At 39.1% G+C, this 14,930-nt stretch overlaps 2 protein-coding genes across 5 annotated transcripts in view; both read right to left on the bottom strand.

Moving 5' to 3' along the window:
* The window catches only part of dennd1a (DENN/MADD domain containing 1A), a 52,422-nt gene extending 47,853 nt beyond the window's left edge, over positions 1 to 4,569 (bottom strand). For 2 of the 3 annotated variants that reach the window (XM_022212162.2, XM_022212163.2), the window contains exons 1-2: positions 4,410 to 4,568; positions 1,924 to 1,988 (exon numbers count right to left, since the gene is read on the bottom strand). In XM_022212162.2, the coding sequence (XP_022067854.2) occupies positions 1,924 to 1,988; positions 4,410 to 4,432 (88 nt within the window). In that variant the 5' untranslated portion in view covers positions 4,433 to 4,568. Of the gene's footprint in view, positions 1 to 1,923; positions 1,989 to 4,409 lie in introns of all 3 variants that reach the window. The other variant, XM_022212164.2, reaches the window with a different exon arrangement.
* Positions 4,570 to 6,015: 1,446 nt separating this feature from the next.
* Positions 6,016 to 12,932, bottom strand: psmb7 (proteasome 20S subunit beta 7). 2 transcript variants are annotated; one of them, XM_022212156.2, is made up of 9 exons: positions 12,789 to 12,932; positions 11,887 to 11,980; positions 9,946 to 10,043; positions 9,532 to 9,672; positions 9,254 to 9,369; positions 8,188 to 8,246; positions 7,907 to 8,058; positions 6,473 to 6,499; positions 6,016 to 6,202 (listed from the first exon to the last, which is right to left on the bottom strand). In XM_022212156.2, exons 1-9 carry the CDS (start codon positions 12,848 to 12,850, stop codon positions 6,091 to 6,093), a joined length of 861 nt encoding a protein of 286 aa, XP_022067848.1. In that variant the 5' UTR covers positions 12,851 to 12,932; the 3' UTR covers positions 6,016 to 6,090. The 2 variants fall into 2 exon arrangements, with proteins under 2 accessions (XP_022067848.1, XP_022067849.1); XM_022212157.2 differs by lacking the exon at positions 6,473 to 6,499 and having other exon boundaries at positions 12,789 to 12,931.
* Between the last annotated feature and the right edge of the window lie 1,998 nt (positions 12,933 to 14,930).

Here is a 14,930-nt window from a genome sequence, read left to right as displayed (position 1 = left end):
AGTCAAGTATGCCTTGGACTCAAGAAGAAGGACAAGAAGGTCTACCAAAACATTTTGGTGAATCATGGAATCCCTTCTGCATTGAACCTGATTTGTTGTGGGTTCATATACCAAGAAGAACTGAACCCAACCTCAAAGCTGTACAGAGACTACTTGACCAAGAAAAGGGAATCTGGAGTACTGGAATTGACAGACTGGCCAAGTCAAAGTCCAGGGTTGAATCCTAATGAACAGCTCTGGGATTTATTGAATTCAAAAATAGATGGAATAATATTTTCCTCCAAAGCAAGTCTCTCGGAACTGCTCGAAAGTACTTTCAACTCAATAACAAAAGAAACAAAAAAAACAATGGCAGCAAGAATGCCAGCTGTTATCAGGGCCAAAGGTCAGACAAAATATTAAGATTTTTGGTAAATATATGTGAATAAGGACTATTTAGATGTTCCAATTTAAAAAATAAAAAAATGCTAAAAAAAAAAACAATACAGTTTTTTGTTTGAAACAAGATTTCTAAATTATTTCTGTTTTCTCATTTTTACGGCAGATGATCTAATAAATTTGTCAAGCATTTAATGTATACATGAAATACAGCCTGAAAACTAGTCATACAAAATTTGACAATCAAACACTGACCTGGTACAGCTCTGCAGGTTGCGCTTGGAAGATATGGTTTTTCTCTCACTTTGGGTGAAAGATCAAATCCAGTCAGTAACACTTGACTTTATATTTTTGTCTGATTTTACTTTTATTGCTATACAAAAAGAGACAGAAGCCACATTGCTAATAACTTCAAATCTGTGTCTGTGCATGTAGCTTTAAATGAGTTTTACTGCAAACATTTTGGATTGAAACAATGATGTTTTGTGTTGGTCTTCAGTCAAATATAACACAGCTGCTGTAATTCCAGTCTGTCACTAGATGTCACTGTTCCTCTTCACAACGAAGCCCCAACGCTTTGAATCACATACTCAGCACAAAAAGAAGGCCTCAATGCTTCACAAGGCTTCATTCATCACTATCAACTGATTGAGATCAATAACAATCTGTCTCCTGCAGTTCTATCAACTGTTCTTATCAGTTTTGTAAATCTTTTTCTATTCTTTCACTTTTATTGCACAGTAACGATCACGTCTTAAATTATCATTATAACTGTTTTCTTGATTTTGTTTCAGGGTAATCTGTGGTTGCGTTCCAATGTAGCTGTTTACGTAGCCATATCCACTGTGAAAGCAGCTAATGTCCTGATTTTAGGAGATGGCTGTGCTTCTTCAGTTTTTGCAGGTTGTGTCTCTGCTCGAGAGAGGTGTCTGTCATTTAGACCAGAGGTAAAGTTAATCTGACTTTAGAAACAAGATAAGGTGCTCTAATACTGTCAGCCACAGTTTAAGAGGCACAGCCAACCTATTAACAAAAGTCGTAGCTGTAGGAGGGTCAAGATCCAGCTGTAACACTGCAAGTAAATTACTGGGGCCTTTCTGTGTAACATTTGGAATGCTGGTGGAAGACAGAACTGTTTATTATACCTTCCGAAGTGCCACCTCATCTTCCAAATACATTTGCGGTATTTCACCTGAGCTTCACTGCTCTGGAAATCTGAAGTGCTGTCGCTTGATGTGTAAACAATACTTGTGATTGGCTGTTACTCCTGTTATCTAACAACCAATCAGGTACAGCTATGGGAGGGACATTGTTTGAGACCACAAAGTGAGTGCAGAGAGAGCGATAGCCTGTGGAATAAGAGCCAAAGGAGCGCATTTCTATATTTTGAATGTAAAAAAATAACATAAATTATCTAAAAAAATGCAGGAAATCGCAGTCAATAATGAGTCTGGCCAATAATCGTTTCATCCCTAACAAATTCCATGACAAGTATGCAAGAGCAGATGTCTGTAGTATAGGATTGGCTGTACCTCAATGACTTACCAGAGCTGTGTGTGCCTGGATGGGATACCTCCATATACACCTCAAATGTGTACTCAGGGCTCTCCCTGGAACAAAAAAAAACAAAAAATTATGTCTATGCTTTTTGCATGTTACAGACAAAACTCAGCACAAGGTCTATTCAAAATTTGTCTAATAGGCAAGAGAATCTGTCTTAAAGGAGTTAGTTTGCTATTTCCAACACACAATTAGAATAGCTGAAGCATTACGAAAAAATCCCATAATAAATCTGCAAAAATTTCTACATTTCTGTTTTTTTCTGTCAAGATGGGGTGCTGAGTGTGCATTAATGAGAAATAAAATGAACTTTTTTGATTTTGGCAAATGGCTGCAATGACAGACAGTGAACAATTTCAAGGGGTCTGAACACTTTCCGTGCCCACTGTAAATTAAACTTTTTACTTTTTCTAAAATACCTTCAGTTCCTGTCTAAGTATGACTAACAGTAACATTTGGAATCAATTTACTAATTTCCCATGTAGGTAAGATAATATAAATGATACTAAATTATGGTACAAATGGACCGCAGACACAAAATTTTAGAAATACTGAGGGGTGTCTATAATAATAACAATAATAATAATAATCCCCCAAAGAATCACAGTGAATGGATTTGTGTGTCCCTGTAACCCTAGGAGGTATGTGTCAGGGCAATGGCCCTTGGTAAGTTCTCCCAAGGCAAATTGGTCGAAACACAAGACCTCAATGAATTCGACACCAAGGTGGGTTACCACATCCCCTCAATACAGGGAGACCAGAGGCCCCCTCCTGGAGTCAGGTCCAGGAGGGGAGCTCACCGACAAGTATCAGACGGCTACGCTTGGCGCATGGGACTCAGTCGGGCACAGCTGAAAGGACTACATGAGGGTAGGTACATGCCAACTGGGAAGCAGGCAAAGGTGGGCACCTTGGCGTGCCGACCTCGAGTGTTACAGATTGGTTGTGGTGATAACCTTACTTGTGGGAAAAGAAATGTGAATAGTTGGGGTTGCCTGTGGTGAGAGGTAGTGGGTGGGTCTGGGGATGGGGCTGAGCGCCACTGTGCTGGAGCTGTTTCCAGAGAGCCAGAGGGTCACCTCTCCATGACTGTGTGTCACGATGGGCAATCATTTAACTGATGTTTGTGCAAATGCATATCCTGTAGTGTCCTGTGAGGAGTTACACCTGGGGATTCTATCGTTCACCAGAGGGATGTCAACATTCACCTTGGCAATGATGGAGAAAACCTGGAGGAGGGTGACCGGGAGGAATAGCATACCTGATCTGAATCAGTGGTGGACTTATGTGCTAGTCATGGATTTGCCAAAACACAGGCGATGTCTAAGTGTAAAACCCTAACCCAGAAACTCTAGTATGAGACTATGTATACCTTCATGGGATGTTAATTTTTAAAAAATGGGACCTATTGAGATATCACACTGCTCAGCCTCGCATTCTGGCTGTGGAAGAGGGGACCAGCTCTTTACCCGTACAGAGCTGCTAAGTGAGTCCTTGGAGTTTGACTGTCCAGTGCACATGTGTTCTGAGAATTTGGAAAAGGCTTAAAACTGTGCAACTCAAGGGGACCTATGGAGGGGTACTGCGGGAGTATGGGATACCGAGGCTGCTGTTACAAGCCATCTAGTTGTTGAGCAACCAAAGTGCTGGCTGTATCTTCAGGAAAAAAATTCAAACGGCTTTCCACCAGGGTTGCTCTGCCTCTCCGATCCTGTTTGTGACATAAATGGATGAGATCTCCAGGTGCAACTGGGTTGACAAGGGTGTACAGATATCTTAGATGAATCCAATAATTTGCCTGGTGATGTTTAAAAATAAATAATTATCCTGATGACATACTGCTTCTATAAACATGTCTATGCCTGCAGTGGGCAGATATTCTGTTACAAACATTATTTTCATAACAAATAATATCTGTCAAATAGCTTCTCCACGATTATGGTCAGAAACAGAGCTCAATGCCATATCAAGACCAAAGACTCTTTGCTGTGTAACAAACGTCTTAGTTTACCATATACTAACAACAGAATACTTCTTGCCTCAAAAAGTTTACATCAAACCAGAGGTAAGCTGTCATTTCTATTCAGCACTTAGTCCGGAAAATTAGCATGCAGTTAAGGATGAAATCTGACACAGTTACCGTGTGTACACTAGCTTCACATCCACAAATATGTTTAGAACTTCTGTTAGTCATCTTTGTGTATATTTGCACTCGAAAAGCGTGAAATGTTTAATCAGCCTGTGGAAGACTGGCATACCTCAAAACCCAAATAGTCATTTAAGATGCAATGTTTTCTGATCATGTGAGTAAAATACCACTAGTGTTTTTAGCCTGTGTCGCAACAAGTCAGGGCCTTATACTCTACTGTATATTTCCCTGTGAGTCACTGGAACAAAGCTAACACAACAACGCGATGCTAACAGCTTGTCGTTGTGCTAGCTGTAGTAAGCTAAATAATAAACATTCTTACTTGATTCGGGACCCCATCCTCATCTGTCACCTCGCTGCGGCTGACAACAGAATTCAGTGCGCAGACGCGTCAGTCCTGAGGTGTTTTTTCGGATGCTAACCTGCCCGTCACACAGAGATGTAGAACGCCATGGTACGTCTCACACACAAGTCACACGACCCTCGCGCTGAACTCTGGGACTTGTAGTTCTATTGTAAAAGACCCTAAGCCTGTATTATGGAGAAATGTCGCGCTACAAACTACAACATCCACAAGATTATTGGGTAGCATGATTCCATACTGACCATTTCGGGATCTTTTTTTTTTGTTTTGTTTACCGTTACATTTATAAAAGAGTTTGGGGAGTTTATTACAGTACATTTTAGTTTATTGGCTTATTATTAACCTAAATGAATTCATTCACCTACTGAATTTCCCTTCGGGGATGAATAAAGTGATTCTATTCTGATCACAATGACCAATCTTTTGCACCATTATAGTGTTTTTTTAATAGAGAGAACTGCTATAACTAATGTTACCACAGGTGTATTCATTAAGTTGAAACATGGGTTTCGATCTTGGGAAACTCAAAAAAAAAAAAAATCTCCAACACATTTAAAACATTTTAAGTTTATTGTTTCCCAAGGACCTGGGCCTGGGATCTTTCTGCATGGAGTTTGCATGTTCTCCCTGTGCATGCGTGGGTTTTCTCTGGGCACTCTGGCTTCCTCCCACAGTCCAAAAATATGCTGAGGTGAACTGATTACTCTAAATTGCCCGTAGGTGTGAATGTGAGTGTGATTGTTTGTCTGTAGATGTAGCCCTGCGACAGACTGGCGACCTGTCCAGTCAGCCCGAGTCAGCTGGGATAGGCTCCAGCACCCCCGTGACCTTAGTGAGGATAAAGTGGTGAATAGAGAATGGATGGATGGATCGTTCAACTGGGGGAAACTGTATATCTTTCTGCTAAAGAGCTGTACTTATCAGAAACTATATCCACCTAATGTATGGGAGCTTTGTTTGGAATATCTATAATAGATTTTGGTGTGTAGTGCTGCTTTCAAAAGTGGTATTAAAGTGGTGAAAATTAGTTTGAATAAAATGTGGATATATGCGAAGTCCAAAGATTCTGAGCTGAATAGGAGTACAATCAATAATACTGACATAATGACAGTGACGTTCAGCATGCAAAGGGACAAGAACTTGCTAAGAAATCCAGCCTAAAAAGCCCTGTGGCATTATCACACAGTTATCCACCAGGCCTCTATTATTAAGTTAACATTTCAGTTTTCAGTAGAAAGACTTTTTATTTGGATGGGGATGGGCAATTTTTGATCCATCATTGCTACTAAGTGCTACATTTTATGTTCTTGACTCTACAGTGATGCATTTCTGATATGGCATTTCTGGTATGTATCTTAGTTTAAATGAGGCCTCAGTGGTGTGATCCTGCCAGAGGACACATATTTTCCAACCCTTGTGTTCAGCTTAGCCATACATTTCAGATTAATGTACAGTTTTGACAGCAAATGGGTTTTATCTAAGTAGTCCTTCAACGGCAGCTGTTTAATCTGTAGTTCAACAACTTAAAAGAAAACCAGCTTAAAGACAGCCATACAGTCATTCATTCAACTCAAATAATTTTATTGTAAACCATGGGGAAAACATGCCATTAGTGCCAGAAATTCTTGGAATGAAGTATTTAGGAGGTATCCATAGTTTGTACAGACTCCTCCATCAGCTCCAGGTCCAGCGTGGTTACAACCTTCGACAACACACTGGTGGTTCCTCTTTTGTACTTGTAGTCACCAGTTCTACAAGATACATGGAATAATACATATCAGTTGTGTCAAACAAGCCTTTGGCGTTTGTTCAATGTGGTAGCACGACAGAGATTTCATCAGCACAGCACTTCTTATTATCCAAAAGATACAGGCATGCACACTGGTAAATACAAAGTCAAACTAAACTAGGTAAGTGGATAAGATGTTTTTAAAAGTTGGTTAGTAGTAATTTCGAATAAGTACGAAAGGCGGCGGCTGTTAAGTCGGCACTCTATGAAAACACTCTTCATCTATACTCACAGGTGTAAGGCTTCAAGCTCATGTGCTCTTTAAGCAGAACAAGCAACAAGACAACGAGTCATCCACCATTTGAGTTTTCCAAGTTAATGAGTAGAGTGTAAAATCATGAGTACATCTGAACATGCGGCGTAAAGCTGTGACATGGCAACAACTGCACTTTCTTCTGTACTGTGCAACTATGCAGGTGTCCAGCTGCTTAACATTTTGGATTCCTAATGTCTTACACTGAAATTTTCCCCATGCACAACATTAAAATCTACTGTATGAACAAGTATTTACAAATGACACTTTCACTGTAAAGACCAAAAACCTATTTGATTTGGAGGAGCAGCTGCTGGTTTATGTCTGGTCAGCACTACTGGCTGCAGCTGTCTGGTCACTGTATGACTACCATCAACATTTCAGAGCCCTGTTCCAGAAAGCAGGTCTCACAAACGCTCAACTCTAGACTGAATAATACTGAGATACGGAACCAAGTTATCAGTTCCAGATCAGAAGTTCTCTCAGTTTGTTCATTTTGAGGTTAGTGTCCATGGTGAACAAAAAGGCCACCATCAGTCTAGTTGGGATTATGGCTGCAACTGATTATTACATGTGCCAGTCCTTATGTTTTGGCACACTTCTTGGGTTTATTGTGTTACAGATTCTTCCAACAAGATTTTCAGCACCTAACTCATCCTGCAGTTTTGACAAAACCCATACAAATTCTATATCAAAACATGCGACTCAGTCGGGAATGGTGTGCGATGTTCGTTGTTGGTGATTCGTTGTGTGATTTTTACAAAATTAAGTAAAAAAAAAACTCTGTTAAAAATCCTCACCTTAAATTAATAGGAAGTTGGCCGGACAACTGCCAAAACCCAGCCATCTTCGCAATTTTAAAGGGATCAAAAAGCTTTAAATGTTATTCCTCTAAATCTGTGTTTTATATATTGTATGGTCTTCATGCAGTCACAGTTTAAGTTTATATTAATTTTTGGAAAACCCAGAGTTTTTCTCCAGCTAGGGAGGGTCACCTACTCTAAATTTTGACCAAACAATATCTTTTTGGAAAAAGTGCAGTTAACATTCCTATGTTTGTGTTTTGTTGGAACCTAAATCGTGACTATCCGTTACATATTCAAGTAACACGTTTCAGCTACATTCAGTCCAGTTAAAAAAGCTCTGGGGCTTGGTTCCAGAATCAGGAATATTGACACAAAATCTTCAACATGATATGACAACTGAATTAGGCTCAAACATGGAAGACCATCAGACAGCTTCTTTGCATTTTGCCGGACAGGTTAAGTCAGAATTTGTGTGGAAACCCACCACCAACATTCACAGAGTTAAGTGATCTTCATATCTGGAAGTGAAAACTATTTTATCTCAACTCAGGGTTAAAATTGCCACGTTAGAAATCAGAGGACAAAGATGTGCATGAATAGTTCTCACCTGACCCCCTTCTTATTGGCCTCATCATGGGGCCGAATGTAGTCCACCTTTCCCTTGGTGATAACACACAGGTCAATGTTGCTGCCAGAGCCCAGGTCATTAAAGATCCCTGCAGCAATAGCATCACGCACCAGCTGCTTGGCTTCCTCCTCCTTTAAGGAAATATTATTAATGCTTAAATTATGTGCTTTTACAGGAAGGGAAAATCAGTTGTATGGGATTATGAGGCTCACTACAGGTGTTGCGTTACTATAAATTATGCACTTGAGTTGTGAACTAACCTCCATGTCAGGCTTGTAGCGATCCTCAAACACTGCCATGGCAGCCAGGGACCCAGATCCTTTTGAAAAGAAAAACTGGCTCACTGACCTGACATTAGTCGTATATTTAGCTGTCAGAACATATTACCATCATGCAGACCTGGAAACTTTTGAGTAGTGAAAAAAGTAATGGCACAAAACTAAAATAAAACCAGGCAAGGCAGGTTCAGGGCTAGTATCCCTTGGCAGAAAATGACAGTGATTTTAATCCACAAATTAAACCTTTTGGAGTGATTTGAGGTACAACTGTGTAATATTAGAAAACAGAATCTTGTTTTGAAAAACATATACATTGTCTTGAATTTCAGTTTTTTTAGCTACAATGTTTAATTAACTTGAATAATTCCATTACTAAATTTATTCTTGTTTAGTTTCATTCATTGACTTTTATGTTTAACAAGAAAATAAAGAAGTAGGCCTATCAGGCAGAAGAAGTCCAGTTTGAATTACAAACGGCCGAGAACAAAATTATAATACCGGGCACAGCCCTAATGCTTTGTTATTTTTCACTACTGAGTTGACAAACACCATGAAGTTCAGCTAATACTACCTAGTTTAGATATGAAATATCAGGAAGGCGGCTTTAAACAGTTGTTCTCTAAGGTAGTGGCTACGATGCCATTATTGGCATTTCGTTTCCTCAGGCTGCAGGTAATCAAAATGTCAAAGGCCATGGACAATCATGCTTGCATAATTAACTTTAGCACGAGCAAATAAACTGCCTCACTGTAGCCTCCAAACATGACCAGTCCAAACATTACAAGCCTAACAACGCACATTAATGTTGCCTACATAGAAACTGCGGTATGTTGCAGCAAGTTTTCATAGCGGCGTGGTGTGATCAAACAATTCTGAAACTATTTGTGTTGCATATACATCACATTCATATGTTTGCAACAGCTCCCCTGAGTCACAAGATATAATGACATTGCTCTATGAACAGTGGGACCAGTGTATGTGTGTGTCAAGACATTATGCTGGAACTACAATATATAGAAACAGTGGAATGATGATGCTTGAGACTGACCCATGGTGACGTAGGGCAGCTTGTCAGTGGAGCCGTGAGGGTAGATGCTGTAAAGGTGAGGACCATTACAATCCACTCCACCCAGAACCAGCGCAGCACCAATGTAGCCCTGATATCTGAACACATACAGAGACACACACACACACACACACACATATATATACAGACTACAGTAATACTCATTCACAAGGCACATAATTGACACTTTCTTACTTTTTAATACCAACTATGAAAAACAGTTTCTCATTTGATGTGCACTGACAGACCAAAGACTGTACCTGAAGAGCATTTGCTTGAGCATGCGGTTGGCGGTGGCCACACGTGGCAACCTGCCTGTTGAGAGTGAGTGCAGTTCCAGGTTAGAGGAGATGATCTGAGTGGTCATCTCTGTGTCTGCAGCTGTTCCAGCCCCACAGCAGCTGGATGAAAACACAATTGCACAGCACTCATTCAGTCATTGTCATTTGAGACAACACATCAGCTCTATCACATGAAGCTATCAAAAAAAGAAAACCAACGGAAACAAGTATTATCTTGAAGATTTTGAGTGCAGGATTTAAAAATTCAGATCCATACTGTCAAAGTACACATCTGTTAATTTGAATGCATAAATACTGCATGTAGAATAATGTAGGGAAAATGAAAGCCCAACCAACCCAACCAGCAGCATATTGCACAACTGAGGCACTTACTAAATGTTGGGGGAGATGTAATGGATCTTGGAGCAGTTCTTGTCTGCCACAACCATTCCCTCAGTGGCTCTGGTGTCAGCTCCTAGGACAACGCCATCCTTCACAGCGAACCACAAAATAAAGTTAAGATTCAGTAAACTATTACTATGTAATGCTGCTTGTTTAAGTGCTTTTCAGCAAAGTAAAACAACAATTCTTCAAAAACGAACAGTGTGGTGACAGTTTCTCATTTGTTTGACAATCAGTGAACCCAAGTATGTAATTGTGATAATTAGGTTTTCTACTTCCATGCATTAAGTACACAAGCACGAATATGTTTAGTCAGATGAGGTTGATTCTTTAATTTTATACACATACAGTAGATATAAATTTTCTCTGAGGTCTGTTATTATTTTTGACAACAATGTCACTATGAAAACAGTAAAGTCCTTCAAGCCAATTCATGATTACTGTGAGTCTGTTCAGCCAAAAATTTGTAACTACACGTACTGTCTGCACTGGAAGTGCAGGAAAAACAAATGAAGCAGTGATGCAGACCAATACTTGTTTGGAGAAGACTGCCCATGAAGATTTTCCTTTATTCACACCTTTCTCATTCATAATTGATAGAGCTTTAATTGAAGTATTCACTGCTGGATTTGGAAGTGTTTTGATTTGGACATGCACAGTGGGATTTTCCCAATTCTGCACTTATCCTTTGTTGTGTCTGCCCACTGTGTTCTTTACACCACAGGAATAAACACTGACTCAGTGCAACAGTCAGAGTGCAGTATCAATAGAACCGACTTGGTGGGGGGGATGTGGCTAAAATTACCATTAGCTTTGAAGGTATACCCACAGGTCAGAGCTATGCAGAAATTGTAATGCAATCAAAAATGGTGGAAATTTTAAGGTCAAATTGAGACCAATAAACAAGAACTGGGTGTGGGTTACTGTGTTTCCATATCACCTTTTGTACTTCTCTGCAACCAAAGCTTAACTCGTGTCAGCCACTTACATTCATTTGCTTCTCTCCAGCTCACATATGCTGCATTATAATACAGCTTGACCCTTGACTAATTCTTGTCATATTTATCTTTGTATTTTTAAGAACTCTTAGGGAACATTATATATATATATATATATATATATATATATATATATATAGCCCTGAAGACAAGGAGATGAGGTGGCGGTACTTTTTTCAGCCCTGCATAGCTTTGGCATTAGGCTGCATACAGCCCCAAACCCCTCCACCAGCCAGGTATCACAGACTCTATGGAGACTGACAGGTGACACCAAGGAATATAAAGCTGTGCCATAATGCACTGATGCAGTAAGTCATTGTAAAGCAGCCACAACCAAGTAATGAGTGTATAAATGAAGATATTTTTCAGGAGTTGGACATTTCTGTATTGTAAATCCTTTATTTTTTTGCTTGATCTTGGAAAATTTTCCAATAATTTGAGATAGAATTTCTAATAAATAATTATTCAAATATTATTTTAAAAGGCTGGAAATGTTTTACATTAAGTCTAAGAAATATAAAAAGCATGAAAGTTTATCTTTTTAATTAAAGGGGGAAAAAAAGAATTTTTGAGGATATTCAAATTTTTTGAGATGCACTCATATCTGTTGTTAAAAGGACAGGGCTATATATTTACTGTCTGTCAGTCCTACCATAGATATGTGAAAATACATTTTTGTCATTTGAAGTTTCAATAAACATTATGAAAAATCACATTTCTACCAACGTTGGGATATCAAATATTTTAACTGCACGGCCATATTTGGTCCACAGGCTGCTTTTTGCCAACAATTTCACCTTGTACAATATACTGTAAGTTCAAAGTAATATTCCACAATAAAAACACCAACACCGAGAACCTTCAAGTGTATAACTAAGCAACAACATAGCTGCCAAATTTGTGAATTTAAAGCATTTTGGTTTTGGTCAGTCACCTTGAAGACAACACCACAGATGGTAGTTCCGGTTTTTCGCGCAGGAGGCAAGCTGAATCCTATTTTGTTAGCATCCCCTTCCAAAACTGCATTTCTGAAAATAAAAACATAAAAAGCATGTGCATTTGAATGACACGAAATATGATCCTAAGTGGTCAGACCACAAAATTCAGAACAAATGTAATCAATTCACTAACAATTCATCTGTCTCACTTACATGTTCTTTATCTTTTCTTAAAATTCATTATTACTCCCTTTTGTTCGCTCCATGTGAAGGAACACAGAATCAGAACCCATTTTGGAAATTGTGAGAAAAATTAGACTGAATTCCACTGAGCAGCTTTTATCATTATTCAACATATGTAACCGGAGGCAAAATAAATAAATAAATCAGATTTCAATGTAAAGGACTCAATGGACAGTTAGTACACATCTTTCCCCAGACCAAATCACAACACTCTATTAAAACAAGCATCAGGTATGTACCACGTCTGACTGGTTTTCACTACGGTTTGTGATGTTGTTGTTTCAACAGTTTAACAATCGCTCCTCGGTTAACTAATCCATCCATGTAGCGGCTCTATATAGCGGGGCCATCCCTTCTTTTTCCGTACGAAAACAATTATAGCAATATATAAGTGCTGATTTAGTTCGTTCCCATACAAAATTGTAAGTTATATATGTTCCACAAAAATAAAGCATTGTGTTCAAGTAAAAAGTCATCTGAATATTAATCTACTGGAAAAAGCCTGAGTCATTGTATGCGAGCCAAGTTAACATGAACTAGCATCCCGAGGAAACATGTATTAAACACCTTAATTCCGCATAGTGTCTAATTTAAAAAGGTAGCAGTTATAATGAAATAATGCTGTTCTGATTAGAATTCGTTGATAAGCATTTACCTCTTGCAATTTTCGAAACTGAAACCCCCGAAAGGTGGCCGAGTCACTGTCAGCGTCGCCATCTTGGTGAATGGTTTGTATTTCCGGGAAGTAAAGGAAGTGGCTCAATGGAGAGGCAGCGTAAGCGGAAAACGTACAGAGCTGCACGTCAGTGTTTTACAACTGAATAAAATAAACTTGCCGAAACCGAATAGTTGTTTCAGCTTGGGTGCAAATGTGCGGAAGACTAAACCATAAAGGATGCAAAAAAAGAAGAAGAAAACAGTTCAGTTTCTTTAATAATAAACAATAATACTTTCATAATACACAAAATAATACCTTTCTTTTTCTGTAAATGTATACGATTGAAATATGCTAATATTAGATTTTAAAATAAAAAAACAAGTTTTTGAAAATTGTAAGTTCTTGTGAACATACAGACATAAGCAACAGCAGCAACAACTTTCCCTCACAGGAGTGTTTTCTGTGCTAAATGCATTTATTATACCACACCTACAGCAACACATATTTTATGTACTAGGGGGTTGAATTTTTGATGTATATTATACAATTCAGTAATAATAAGAAAAGCAATCAGAGAGTGCAATTTTTTGCCAAGGCTGTCCATTCCCCCGTATGGCATTGTCAGAAATGCGGCATTTTTGTAGGAATGCAGCATTTTTTCATTAGTTATTGATGATCAGAAATCACAGCAACACAGAATGTCCATTGGCCATTTAATATAGATGTACCAACAAACAAAATGACCTTGTGCTGAGCACAGGCATGTGTTATGCATAGGCATAAACTAACCGTGACGTCACCCGTTGGTTTCAACACCGAGAAAATGAAGCCTGGATTTTGCTACTTCCTGGTCGCCGTCAAAAGCGTCATCAAACAGGCTGGACTGGAGAGCAACTAGGGGCAGGATTGGCTGAAGACTCTCTTATCCCGCCCATATTTTACCGCAGAGGCTTCTGTTGCTGTCTATCAAGTATAGCCACGCCCCCTGGCTCTGCCAACTTTAACGATTTATTTAAAATTCAGTATTGATTTATTTTAAGATCGGCCACCTGATCTCTCATTTTGACCATGAAAACTAACGGGAAAAAAATCCTGAGCTGTAGAAAATCAGTCTATCAAATTTTATTTTTTCCAAAAATGAATTGGGGTCTATGGAGCAAAAGCTTTTTGGAGCCAACCCTAGCGGACGGCGTGATATTGCAAGTTTTTGACACTTCCGGGTTGGCTTCAATTCTGGAGCCAGATGCTATGTCCATTATATATACAGTCTATGGTTATGCATGTGTACGTTAAGTATGGATATTGAATCTTGTGACCTGAATTTGTAGCTGGCGACAGGAATTGATGGGACTCAGAAACGCCCCCATGTATAAGTAGCAATAAGGCCGCAGTGGTTGTTTTGTAGTAGGATCACAATCATGTGATTGTCAGCAGACAGCTGACATAGTGTTCACTTGTTCTCATAGTTACAGTGACACCGTGCTGCTACTTCACAATGATACAGAAATCTTTTACAAATACGTGGATCCAGGCTATAAGCGGCATCATTGCCAAAATATAATTGCTTGGTCCTTGTTTCATTTCTGACATTCCCTGAAAATGTCATCTTAATCCGTAAACCTACACATTTTTACATGTTTTTAGCACGCAAATTTTCTGGTCATCAGCAACAATGGGGCGCAGATGTTGTGTGGTGGGTTGTGACAGTAAGTCTCACCACTGGTCTGGGAGAAAATTGACCAACAGGCTAAAATATTTAGGTTTTCCCGCTTGGAAAAGACATCAGGGGAGCGACATCTCTGAAATGACAAAAAGAAGCTGAATGGCTTGGATTGCTGCCATTAAACTAAAATTAATCTCTTTCGGCAATATTCCCAAGAGGATGTTCGTTTGTTCCAGGTATTTCCATAAGGGTGAGTTGTCTTTTTATTCTTGTTTCTGCCTGTCAATCGTGATATCCTTAGCCCACTATGGTAGCTAAACATCTGTCAGTCCCTCTCGTTTGCTTGTCACTGGACCGGCTTTTGTGCTCGGTATGGATCTATCCCATCAATTAATCCTATTTTCTCCATATATCTTTGCTTCGATTCGTTGTTCAGTTTTTCCCGGTAGATAATAGCGCATTTGCCTCTGTTTCGG

This window comes from Acanthochromis polyacanthus, chromosome 18, assembly GCF_021347895.1.
Source record: "Acanthochromis polyacanthus isolate Apoly-LR-REF ecotype Palm Island chromosome 18, KAUST_Apoly_ChrSc, whole genome shotgun sequence".
NCBI classification, from domain to species: domain Eukaryota; kingdom Metazoa; phylum Chordata; class Actinopteri; family Pomacentridae; genus Acanthochromis; species Acanthochromis polyacanthus.
This window is presented reverse-complemented; position numbering and strand designations above follow the sequence as displayed.

Coding starts and splice junctions, on each gene's coding strand:
- psmb7 (XM_022212156.2), bottom strand. CDS start 12,850: ATGGCGACGCTGACAGTGACTCGGCCACCTTTCGGGGGTTTCAGTTTC. Junction 9,370..9,531: donor CTCAAGCAAATGCTCTTCAG/GTACAGTCTTTG, acceptor GTATGTGTTCAG/ATATCAGGGCTACATTGGTG. Junction 6,500..7,906: donor GCCAATAAGAAGGGGGTCAG/GTGAGAACTATT, acceptor TTCTGCTTAAAG/AGCACATGAGCTTGAAGCCT.